We start from the raw sequence: 12,807 nt of genomic DNA on the forward strand, positions 1-12,807 counted from the left end.
CACGTCACAGTAATCACATCCACATAAAAAAAAGAATGTTCGGTTAACCGATTAAAACCTAGATAAAAGACGTGTATGACATATATCTCTAACCATTTTAAAAATCAATGACTTGGATCATTTTCGTGAGAAATAAATCTATTCCTACAATTAAGTTCTTAAATAAATCTATTCCTACAATAAATCTATTTGAGGTATTACTCAAAACAAAATTGATAAAATCTTGGAGGAGTTAATTCTCACATGACTTTACAGTGTATTATTCCTTTATTCAAGATTTTATGGTGAAATACTGAAATGAACTACACTACCAGCTTCAAGTCCTAGCCTCCTAGGGCTCTTCAACTGACTATCTTTCTCTCAATCTCCTCATTATTCCCTTTCCCACCTCCAATGCTGCCGGCAAGGAAGCGGCGAGGGCGACGGCCACGGACGACACAAGTTGTTAACTTTGGGACGCCGAAAAATGAAGTTCCGAGTGATAATAATGTTGACCTTGACAAAGACGCCAAAGACGATGATGGAGCTACAAATTCCTCTCTTGTTCAGAACTCCAAGGGAACAAGGCAGGACAGAAAGCGAAAGATGGCGAAGATTTCTAGTAACGTCGGAACTAGCAGCAGAAGCAGGGCTGAGAGTGAAGAGGATGAAAATGGTTATTCGACGGCGACGGAAAGTGAACTTCCGAGTGATAATGTTGAGCTTGGGTTGGATAAAGATTCTCAAAAGGACGTCGCCAACGGCAGGAGGTTCCTACTTCGGAAGCATCCACAGGAGACACCCAAATTCATTAGGAGAGGCCCTAAAGTTCGTTATTCCCTTTTCTTTTTCCTTTTGATTAGATGTTCAAAATTTGGTGTTAGGTGATCATGTATATTGAAATTGTGGTCAAAACTTTGTTTCTTAATCAACAGTTTTTTGAAGAGGAGAGCTTAATGTGCCATCAATGTCAGAGAAATGACAAAGGTGACGTTGTGAGGTGCAAAAATTGCAAGCGGAAAAGATTCTGTATGCCTTGTTTGGCTAGCTGGTATTGATTTCTGTTTTTTAGTTATATATATATATATTTGGAGTAAAGCTATATTTAATGGTCAATGTCTCGAATATTAGAGTTTTTGTTTTTTATTCTTTAGATTTCTTCTTGAGAACATAATTTCGAGTGACAATGGCAAGAGCAGTAACCTATAAACTGTAAAGTTATTGCAAGTTTAAGCTGTGCTTGGATTGTCTTTCCATTTTTAGTGTTTCTTTGTTTTCACTTGTTTCTTATAAAATCATGAAAAAAAAAAAATTGAAGATGAAACTGCAACCAAATTGACCCCTAGATTTTTTATGATGAAGACTTATCATGCTGTCAGTTCTTGATATTTTTGCTGTTGCATCTTTAGGTATCCTGAATTAAAGCCGGAGGATGCAGTGTTATGTCCGGTTTGCCGTGGTAATTGCAACTGCAGAGCATGCTTGCGATCTACAGAATTAAGTGAGGTCAGTATATCCCCCCTTTTATATTGGCTTTACCCGTGAATTACTGTATCCCAGATTTACAATATGGCCATTTGGTTTTCTGTAGGCAATGAGGCGTCGTCGTGTGCCAAGGAACGAACAGGAGAGATTTGAGCATTCTAAGTATTTGCTAAAACGGCTTCTTCCTTATTTAAGACAGTTGGATAAAGAACAAATGATTGAGAAGGATATAGAAGCTAAGAGGAAAGGTAATATTTTGATTGAGGAGTCTCTGTTGTGGTCACCGATGTGATGTACATATAAACTTTGCTCTGAAATAAATCAATTTGATCCTGATGCAAATTAAGTTGGACTAGTGTATATGCATTTTTCAGTACTCATATTTCTTTAAATGACTATAAGTCTATAAGGATGTTTTGAATGAGTGCCATCAATAGTTCAATACACCTATTTGCGCGATGAGGGCTTCAACAAAAAGTAAAAAGTGTTGTATTTTATAAGATTTGACAAGCAAATCTTGCCTCTTGCAAACCATGTTTTCCAGTTTTTCCCTTCCTCATATTACATGGTTTGCTTAGTTAGTGTTTTCTAATTCCTGGTTTTGGTTCTTTACTTTTAGGATCAAGTGATTGGCTCTCTCTCTCTCTCAGATTATTCTGAATTAATTTGATAATGCTTCTTGTATGTACCTTAGCAATATAGGTCATCTCATGCCACCGTCAAAATTCAGTATATATATCTACTGTTATTTAGTTTGGTTGTGGGATGTGCACTGCAGGGCTTTCACTCCCGAAGCTAAATATTGAAAAGTCAGAGTACTGTAAACATGAACGTGTCCACTGGTTGGGATTTTTCTGATTCTCTTTTCTTTTCAGTTATCCTCATATTCTTTTAGTTGGTTGACCTTATATTCTTTTGTAGTGATAACTGCAAGACGTCAATATTTGACTACCACAGATTCTGTAGAAAATGTTCTTTCCGCCTTTGTCTTATCTGTTGCTATGAGCTTCGCAATGGAGAGCTACTAGGTGGTGCAGATCCAGATGAGCTTGGATTTGTCAACTGGGGTATCAATTATCTGCATGGTTGTGAATATATAAGTGGAGTCAAGTCGAATTCAGCACATGAGGATGCTAAGCCTGACTCTAAGAAGAATTTAGCGCATTCTGATGCTAAGCCTGATGTTCGTGGATGGTCAAGATCTGGGTGGCATGCAAAGAGCGATGGCAGCATTCCTTGCCCAAAGAATAAGTGTCGCAACAGGTTTCTTGAACTGAGAAGTGTACTTGGTCCAAATTTTATCTCAGAGTTAGTACACAAAGCAGAAGAAGCAGAAGCACATAAGCTTCACAATGCAGTTGAGAATCCTGTTAGCTGGTGTTCATGTTTGAGGCTCAGCAGAAACACAGATTGTAGAAGTAATAATAATACACTGAAGGCGGCTTCTCGTGAAAATTCCATTGACAACTTTTTGTACCATCCTCAGGCTATAAGTCAAAAACCTGAAGAGTTGAAACATTTTCAATGTCATTGGAGTAGAGGCGAGCCTGTTATTGTAAGCAATGTGCTTGAACGTACATCTGGTTTAAGCTGGGAACCACTAGTCATGTGGCGTGCATTCCGATTGACTAATATGGGCAAGGGTAATCAACATTTGGATATGAAGGCACTTGACTGCCTAAATTGGGCACAGGTTTGTTTAATTTCTCAATCCTAAGTGTTGACTTCTGATGGCTTTATTTGGAAATTCTATTTTTATATGGATTCTCAAATCTCATGGCTCTTATTTCTCATAACACTTGCACTGATTCTCATAACTCTTTGATGCCATTGTCTTCCCCTGAAAGATTTAGTCCTTCCTCTATGGTTGCTTCACTGTGTCCTATTGAAGCTACAAACTTACCTATAGCCCATGGAAAATATCACCCTATCCACAAACTTACCCATGGAAAATATCATCCTTTTGAAAATGTAATTCCTACACTGCTTGCCCCATTCATAATTTGCTTACTTGTCTTCATCCAATTATGTGTTTGCTTTTGCTTTATCCTCTATTTCCATCCCTGAAATTGTTCATGAAGCACTTGTCCATCAGGTTGGTGATAAGTGATGACTCTTGAGATGTTTGGATTCTGATTTGACGTGTATTCGTGTTTCATTACCTCATGGGATTTCTATAGTTGGTTGTCATTAAGCCTTTATTATTGAGATTGGCCTTGATGGTTAGGTGGATCATTTGAAGGCCGTATAGCTAAATTCTAGAAAGATATTTAGACTCGGTTACGGTGACATCTCCGCTTTCTAAAATGGCCACTGCTTGTCTCTTCTTGTAATCTTGTCTAAGGTTGCCATAAAAGCTGGCCCTTGTGTCAGATAGATGCCAAGCCCAAGAGAAGTAGAGAACCATGAGTGCCCAATGTTTGTTGCATAGGGAAGGGAGTGTTAGTCCTATACTTGTCCATTGTGCAATTTCTTAAGATGGTCTTAAGTATTCTCTTCAAGCATGGTTTTGGATGTTCAGTAAGGTCTTACTATATGCAAGGAATATTCCATTTAATCTCATTTTTTCTAAGGGCTCATATAAACAGGGACATGAATCCTGATTAGGAAAACTTATGCAATGTAGGACATAATTAAAATTTTAGAATATAGTAACTCAAAAAGAAATTGAGTTAAATAGTAGAGACCTAAATATTAATTGAACCTTAAATTTATGAACAACAAAACATGTGACAAAATTTCCCAAATAATTATCAATCAGAAGAAAATATTTTTGTTGATAATCAATGGATCAAAAGAATTTTCGATAGGTGATTCTTTTTATGGATCCTTTCTGTTGAAAATTTTTTTTCTGTAAAATTAACTTTCATAGGTATTTAAAAAGTTTCTTCAATAATTCTAATGGTTTTCTGCATTTTTCTAATAGTGTAATGTGTTGATGGACTATGCGACTACAGGAAAGTTATTGATAATAAATAGAAGAGTATAGTTTGTTAAAATATTCTAATATAGACTATCAAAGAATGGGGTGCAATACTGCGGTAGTGCGGTGCTATTTTCAGAAATCCCAAATTCCCAATAGGGTTTTGTGTTATTTTCCCAATTTTTAATATTAAATTTTACATCTTTGAATTTGATATCACCATCTTTTTTTTTAATGAGATTTGAGAAAAATCTTTTTAAGGGAAGCTTTGGAGCAACGGTTGAGTTGTCTTCGTGTGACCTCATCATGGTCACAGGTTCAAGCGTGGAATCAACTACTGATGTAATTAACATGTTAGACTGCCTATATTATATCCTTTGGGTGCGGGCTTTCTTCGGACCTTGCGTTAATGTGAGATGCTTGTGCACCGAGCTGCCCTTGAGAGAAGTCTTTTGAAATTTTTGAAAATTTACAACTATTTTTTGATGGATTTCATGTCAGAAATAGTTTCTAGACATTCTGCTGTCATGGTAAGATTGAGATTTCGGTCAAGTTGGATATTTATCAACACAAAACACCCATTTTGGATGGCATGGTAGATGCTTGTTGCCAGTATGTTGTTTCTCCTCGCCCTGTCAACAAATACAAAACATATTTGATCAGTTTAGAATGCTGTTAGTATTGTCATCTTTATCCCTTCTCGGTTTTGCTTCCGATCTTAACATTTTACATTTACAACTTATATTTCTTTCTGTTATCCCTGTCTGTTTTGCTTTCAACCATCCAAATGTTTTGTAGTTTCCCTTTCATCCTCTATTTCTGGTTTCCTACTATGTTTTCCATTTTGTTTCAGTCTTACAACATCTAGCTTATGTTGGATAAGGCGTACATCCTGTTTACATTTTCTGGTACAAAATATTATTTTCCATCTGTACTAATTACTTTCTGTTCTATGATTAGAATGAACTAAATCATATGTGCTTTGTTTTTCAAATTCTTTATAGTTTTCACTTAATATGTCTGTTTTGTTGCTGGTGATGTATACTTTCTCTACTTAAAAGCAGGGAGATATTAATATCCACCAATTCTTTACTGGGTACACAACTGGTCGTTGGGATTGGTGTGGTTGGCCTCAGATGCTGAGATTAAATGATTGGCCCCCTGATTTCTTCAAGGAACGTGCACCACGTCACTATGCAGAATTTATGTCTTTATTGCCCTTTGGGGAATATACACATCCTTTTGGAGGTGTTCTTAATCTTGCTTCTAAAGTACCACGGACTGGTTCAACACCTAACATGGAGCCAAAAGCATATATTGCATATGGATTTCCTCAAGAGCTTGGACGTGGTGATTCTGTGGTTAAACTCCACTATGATATTTCTGATACAGTATGTTTTATTTCCTCAATTCTTATTTGTTGAAGGATATCTCTTTTGAACTTTTTGAATTCTTTTCATGTTTATCTTCGAATGCAGTCCCACATATGAAGGATTAATGTTTGTAGATGTATAAATGTATACATTTGTTGCTTCCCTTAAGACTATGCATTTCTCTGTGCTTTTATGTATGAGCAGATTGTCATTTCAAGTTCTCGTCATAAATTTGTGCTCATTGTGTTGTCCATACTCCATAGTCCATAACCTCTCATTTCATGCTATGTTTTCTTGGGAGATTTGATAATTTGTGAGATGAATCTACTTAGGATTCGCAATATACAACATCACAAAACCTTATCCCATTGTTTGGGATTTGTTACATGGAGAAAATGACAACATTGCATCCTGTCATGTATCATATCTGCGGTAAGCCCATTTATACTTAGATCTTTGTTGAATACCTCATTCAGAGACTTCTTAGGTTTCCCTTTGCTCCTAACCCCTACTCAATCTTTCATCAAATTTAGCTTCTCCACTAGATTTGTTGTTGGTTCCCCCTCCCCCTACTAAACGTGTCCAAATCACATAAAACATGATTTCACCATCTTTTCAACAATTGGCGCACCCTTCACCTTTTCTATCATGTCCTTATTCCTTACCCTGTTCATTTGCGTATAGCCACTCATCCATTTAAGCATTCTCATTTAGGTCACACTAAATTTATGTTTGTGTTCACCCTTTACCACCCAACACTTTGTTCTACACAAGTTGGTCTAATGACAGTGTGATAAACTTTATTCTTAAGTATTATAGGTTATTTTTCGTTTCAAATGAATTTCGAACCAGTCTTTCACTTTGACCAACCTATTGAATCCTATAGTTTATATCATCCTCTATTTTTCCATTGTCTCGAATAATTCAATTGAGATACATAAATCTCGACTTGTGGTGTATGGTGTTTTCTCCAATTTTCTTTTATATGTTAAACTTCTCTCTTCTCGTGCTGAATTTACACACGTAGCTTATGTGTAAACCATGTACTTGTAAAGCTTATTTCCACAAATCTAATTTTTTATTTAAAATCTTCCTTTGATTTTCCCATAAAAATGATGTCATTTGCATCATGGTATGGGTTCCTGGATATGCTTAATAATTACCACAAAGACTAGTGTGAAAATGTATCAGGGTAGAGATTACCCCAACTGTAACCTACAACAATAGGAAGTTTCTCTATTACACCTCCTTGGGTTCTCATATTGTAATCCTATTGTGCATATCTTTAGTTACACAAAAATATCTGCTACCTTAACTTTCCACAGGACACCCTATCATATGCCATTTCTAAGTAAATGAGAATCACATGTAAATCTTTCTTATTGTTCCAGTACCTCTCCATCATTTCTTCTGAACAAGCATATTGCATCACTGGTAAATCTACATAGCATAAAACCAAAAGCCGACTTTCCAAAGTCCAAGTCTCGTGTCTCAACTTTCGCTCTATCACACCCTTCCATAATTTCATGGTATGAGTCACGAGCTTATCTTTATGTAGTTTCCACAATTATGTATAAATTGTTTTTGCATATGGGAATCAAAGCGTTTTCTCTCCATTTGTTTAGCATCTTCTTAGACCAACCAATTAATGCCTTTTTCTCGTAGATCTTTCCTAATTGATATATATCTTCTGACCCACTGCTCCACTATTCTTCATTCATTTTCGGGCCTCTTAACTCCAAACTCTCGCATTCTCCGATAGTGATAAAATTTTGGGTCCTCCTTCCTTGTGTGTAGCAGATCCAAACACCAGAGAGTCTCATATCTCTCATTGAATAATTTGTGATATTAGTTCTCTATCTTTCGTTAATGCTCCTTTTGTGACCAAAACCTTACCCTCCTCATCCGTAATACACTTGTTCTAAACCTCGTTATTCTTTCTCAATCCTCTGCTATTTGTGATTTAATCTCATCAATTTCCTTACCAAATCTTTCTTAACATTGTATTTGTTGCTATATATAGTGCTAGGATTTATATGTATTGAGATATGAAATTGTGTCTCCTTTCTTTTATATTAATTTGGCCATTTTAGGTTAATATTTTAACTCATACTGCTGAAAAAGTGAGGTTGACATCTGACCAACTTAGAACGATTGAGCATTTGAAACGGAAGCACCATGACCAAGACAAGAGAGAGCTCCTTGTAACTTATCAGGAAGAAAGCAATATATTAGCTGGAGGGGATGCTTCTGATGGTGTCCTTTGGGATGTTTTCCGGAGACAGGATATTCCTGTGTTAAAGGAATATCTGAAAAAGCATTTCAAGGAGTTCAGACATAACTATTGCTGTCCCTTAAATAAGGTAAATTAGTATAATAATTTTGCATTACTTTAAAGGATATTTCAGTTTGATTCACTAATTATGCCTTGCCAATGGTGAATAGTTTAATTGCTGGGAGCATTCTTTTTTATTCTTATGACCATCATATTTTTGGTATCTAGGTCTGCATCCTGACCCGTTTACATTCTATCTTTGCTTCCATAAAAATACATTACATATGATGTATTCCTTGCGTTCTTAATTAATTGTCTACTTTTGAATTTTCACTTGAAATAAGAATACAATTAAAAATTTAAAATGTACCTGACTTACAAAAATTTAATTTCAATTTACAAAATTACCCTTCTACGAGTTATTTAACGAATGACAGAAGATTCTTTCCAATCTTGGTCGGTTATACATGAGGGAAGAATATCAAAACTTCGACTACTATTGAAGGATTTGAGACTTCAAAGTAAAAGATGCTCTAAAATTGATGAAAAATGGCAGGGTAGTAGGACCCGATAATATTACGATTGAAGTTTGGAAGGACCTTGGAGAGAAAGGCATCTGTTGGTTAACTAAGTTTTTTAATGAGACTTTAAAGTCAAAGAAGATGCCAAATGAGTGGACAAAGAGCACCTTAATACCTATTTTACAATAATAAGAGGATATACAAAGTTGCAGAAACTATAGAGGGATCAAGCTCATGAGCCATACCATAACGTTATAGGAAAGGGTGACAGAACGGCGGTTGAGAGAAGAGACACAAATAACAAAGAACCAATTTGGTTTTATACCAGATAGATCTACTACTGAATCGATATACCTGTTAAGAAGGATGATGAAAAAATATCGTAGTAATAATAGAGATCTACATATGGTGTTTATTAATTTGGAAAAAACGTACGATAGGGTGCCGAATGAGGTCTTATGAAAGGTTTTGGAAAAGAAGAGAGTAGGGATCGTATATATTCATGCAATCAAAGACATGTATGATGGGGCTACAACTAGTGTGAAGACTCAGGGTGATGTGATTGAGAAATTTTCTATTAGTATAGGATTACACCAAGGATCATCCTTAAGTCCATACATTTTTACATTAGTGTTGGAAATACTCACAGAGCATATCCAAGAGCTTGTGTCATGGTGCATGTTTTTTGTTGATGATATTGTCCTTATGGGAGAGTCAATGGAAGACCTAAAAGTGTATGGTCTGTGCATAAGCCGTAGCAAGATGGAATATATGAAATGTAAGTTCGGCCGCCGAAGGAGAAACCCTAATATAGAGGTGAAGATTGGAGAAAACATCCTACGAAAAGTTAAAAGTTATATTGGATGCTTTATAGGAGAGATTGAACAGGATGTAAATTATAGGATCCAAGCAGGTTGGTCAAAATGGCGGAATGCGTCTGGTCTTATATGTGACAAAAAGTGTCTTTAAAACTTAAAAGTAAATTCTATCGCAATGCTGTCGGACTGGCTATGCTTTATGGTACAAAGTGTTGGACGGCCAAAGAAAAGCACGAACATAAGTTAAATATGACAGAGATGAAGATGTTGAGATGAATGGGTGACCATACGCGATTGGATAAAATAAGGAACGAAGATATAAGAGAGAGAGTTGGAGTAGTACCCGTTGTGGAAAAGATGGTAGAATCGTGTCTCAGGTGGTTTGAACATGTGAGAAGAAGACCGACAGAACACCCAATCAGGAGGGTGGATGAGATGGAAGATGGATAAGGGGTGAAAGACAGAAGAAGACCTAGAAAGACCATCTATGATGTGGTCAAACGAGATCTACATGTAAACGGTCTCTTTGTAGACATGATACATGATAGATCTCAATGACGATGTTTGATCCATGTAGCCAACCCCACCTAGTTTGACAAGGCTTTGTTGTTGTTCTTAAAATCCATTGTCTTTAGAGTGTTTATAAGTACGAGGCCCCTATCACCTCTTGAGCTTGTTTTTGGGGTGAGTTAAACCCACAATTCTAATATGGTAGTTTATCCAATCCAATCTAGTTGGACCATCCCATATGTTCATGCTGGAAATCAAACTTCACGCTCTAGATGTTCATTCTTGGGCATGTATTAAAAGTCTCACTTCTTAGATATGGTTTTTAGAGTGTTTACAAGTTTGAGGTTATATAGATAGTAGAGATGTCAAACATGCAAGAACTATTAGAAGTGGGAGAATCAGTAGTCATGACACCCGATAGAGATAAAATCAAGGAGTTTGATGATGCTTTAGGTGGACTATTGTAGTGGAAACAGCCCGGATGAATGGTGTAGTAGTGTCAGGGCACTGTAGAAATGCAGAAAATGCAAAAGATGAAAAGTGGTTGAAAGAGAAACCGACGACCAGATCCGGAGGATGGTGAGATCTGAGATGAGCATGGCGGTGGAAAGAGACGGCTGACGTGCTTGCCTGCACCGGTGAAAGCTGCGGTGGTGAATGGAATCCAAGGGAGAAAATAGTGCGTGGAAGTGCATGAAGCCTCAAACCTGGATGGTATTGGCTCGGCTGGAGATGATGAGCTTGACGGTGCGGTCAGTGATTGGTGACAAGAAGGTGCCATCAGTGCTAACAGCAACTTAAGGCAGAGATATTTGAGCTACTGACTCAGTGGAGGCCACAGTGGCAAAGACATTGGTAGCGACAGTGATGACAATGGAGTGGAGAGGGTGGAGAAGATAACACGACATAACTGCAGTCGGAGGAGGAATTTTGAGACTTTTCTCAACTTGTGGCGGCAGTGACTCAAATAGGGATTTGCGAGACTATCAAACAAAGAGACAGAGACAAGGTGGCTTAATCGAGAAACAGAAATAGAGAACACGAGATAAAAGATTCTTCAACATAGAGCTTGATACAATGGAAGCATATGAGATCACGGAAGATACCATGACTCGGATACCATGTTAAAACCCCTGATTAACCTGAAAAATTATAGAGTAAATAGTAACTCAGCAGATGAGAGAGAATATGTCATTCCTATGTGATCTGTCATGCATGAGAAGAATACTAGCATCTATTCATAAGAATAGTAAAAATATAATACTAATAAGGAAACAATGATAAATATCAATGCTAAACCTAAGAGATCATATTTGATATTCTTTGATATTATATGATTCTATCCTGATTTCTGACAGCATTATTATTGAGGTTGATTAGAGTATATATATAAGTGATATGACTGGAAAAGAAAAATAAAGTTACATTCAATTTGCTAAGTAGACAATTATTTGGGAAAATTGGAATTTCAGAATTGGACAATTAATTAAGAATAGAGGGAGTGTCATTGGATTTTGAAACGATGAAGGTTTTGATAATAATAGTTTTGAATTGTTCTTTTCAAAACCGAAAGAAGTTATTTATGATCAATCACTATTTATTTTAGACATTGGCAAGCCGCATTGATGGGAGCAGCCATATTGAAGCATATCATATATTTTATGAAATATATTTATTTATTTAGTTTTATAGATATGTTGAGATAAGTAACGTACAGATTTAACTTCATTTACTAGGAGATTTCTTTCTTGTAATCAAGATGGATAGACATGGACTTATAACCAAATATGTACAATGTCCAATAGAGTCCCAAATCATAACATGGAGATAGCTAAAGTTCTCCTCCTCAGGTAGGCCAATTACTAAGCAGAAAACAATCCTTCCTTTGTGTGTCCTAGTGGGGCTGGATTAAGCATATCAGCCCAGAACCAAGATGAGACTAAGCAGTGTTTTCTCTCTTCTCATTCACTCTAGTGTCAATGTGTATTTAAAGTTTATGCTTTCACCTATTTATCTTTGGAGAAGTATGGATTACACTGCTCTTAGAGTATATTGTATACAGGAAAAAGTGGTGGTATGATCGTTTATTTTCATTTTGTTGTAATTTTCTATTATTCTATAGGACCAAATTACGTTTACAAAGGCTGTACATGCAGGTTAGGACTTACCTCCATTTCTAGAGGATATTAACAGAGTTAACCTATCAAATAAAAGGTCCATAATACCCCTTTTGTTGATCCTATCTCGCCTCCAACAAACCCCTTATGTCACTCTCTTGTTCTATACCCATCCTTTTCTGGCCCCCAACTTGTTCATCATCACTCCCATCTCATCCCTTCATCTCACTGCTGCTGTGGTGATGTGGCAGCTTGTGTGGTGGTGAAAGTTGGTGGTGCCACACTGGTTTGGGCAATCCAGAGTGTTGTCATAGTTGATGGCACACAAAGTTGAGGGCCAAAAACATCTTCCACTCAAATGTTGCCAGTTATCACAGCAACTCCAGAAGCATCATGGCCCAGACTCGTCCTTCTAATCAAATGGATCTTTTTCTGAAAAAGCTTTTAGAAAGATCCAAGCTTTCAGTTTTTCATCAATTTGCATTTTGGAGTTTGTTAATTTCTCTCTAGATAAAGTTACTATTTTCGAGGGGGTGAGTTGTTTCCGTGTAACCTCAAGGTTACGGATTTAAGTCACAGAATCAACCGCTAATACAATTATGAGGTTAGGCTGCTTACATTACATCCTTTGGGTGCAATTCTTTCCTGAATCCTGTGTTAATGCGGGATGCTTGTGCACCGGGTTGCCTTTTTTATAAAGTTGCTGTCTTTGTTGTTTGTTTGAAGGCTGTGAGAAGAACTTATTTGTTTTACTCGTTGTTTTGTTCAAAATGTATACTGATTATACTAAAATGGAGACAGTTTGC

The 12,807-nt window shown here is 36.6% G+C and overlaps 1 protein-coding gene across 3 annotated transcripts in view; it reads left to right on the top strand.

Moving 5' to 3' along the window:
* LOC107605295 overlaps positions 226 to 12,807 on the top strand; it is a 20,540-nt gene continuing 7,958 nt past the window's right edge. The window contains exons 1-8 of one of the 3 annotated variants that reach the window (XM_021105012.1): positions 226 to 807; positions 915 to 1,030; positions 1,389 to 1,485; positions 1,571 to 1,712; positions 2,243 to 2,306; positions 2,386 to 3,157; positions 5,449 to 5,778; positions 7,854 to 8,123. In XM_021105012.1, coding sequence (XP_020960671.1) covers positions 394 to 807; positions 915 to 1,030; positions 1,389 to 1,485; positions 1,571 to 1,712; positions 2,243 to 2,306; positions 2,386 to 3,157; positions 5,449 to 5,778; positions 7,854 to 8,123 — 2,205 coding nt within the window. In that variant the 5' untranslated portion in view covers positions 226 to 393. The remainder of the gene's footprint in view (positions 808 to 914; positions 1,031 to 1,388; positions 1,486 to 1,570; positions 1,713 to 2,242; positions 2,307 to 2,385; positions 3,158 to 5,448; positions 5,779 to 7,853; positions 8,124 to 12,807) is intronic. The other 2 variants (XM_021105013.1, XM_016307132.2) reach the window with 2 other exon arrangements.

The sequence above is a fragment of the Arachis ipaensis genome, chromosome B06, assembly GCF_000816755.2.
Source record: "Arachis ipaensis cultivar K30076 chromosome B06, Araip1.1, whole genome shotgun sequence".
Lineage (NCBI taxonomy): Eukaryota > Viridiplantae > Streptophyta > Magnoliopsida > Fabales > Fabaceae > Arachis > Arachis ipaensis.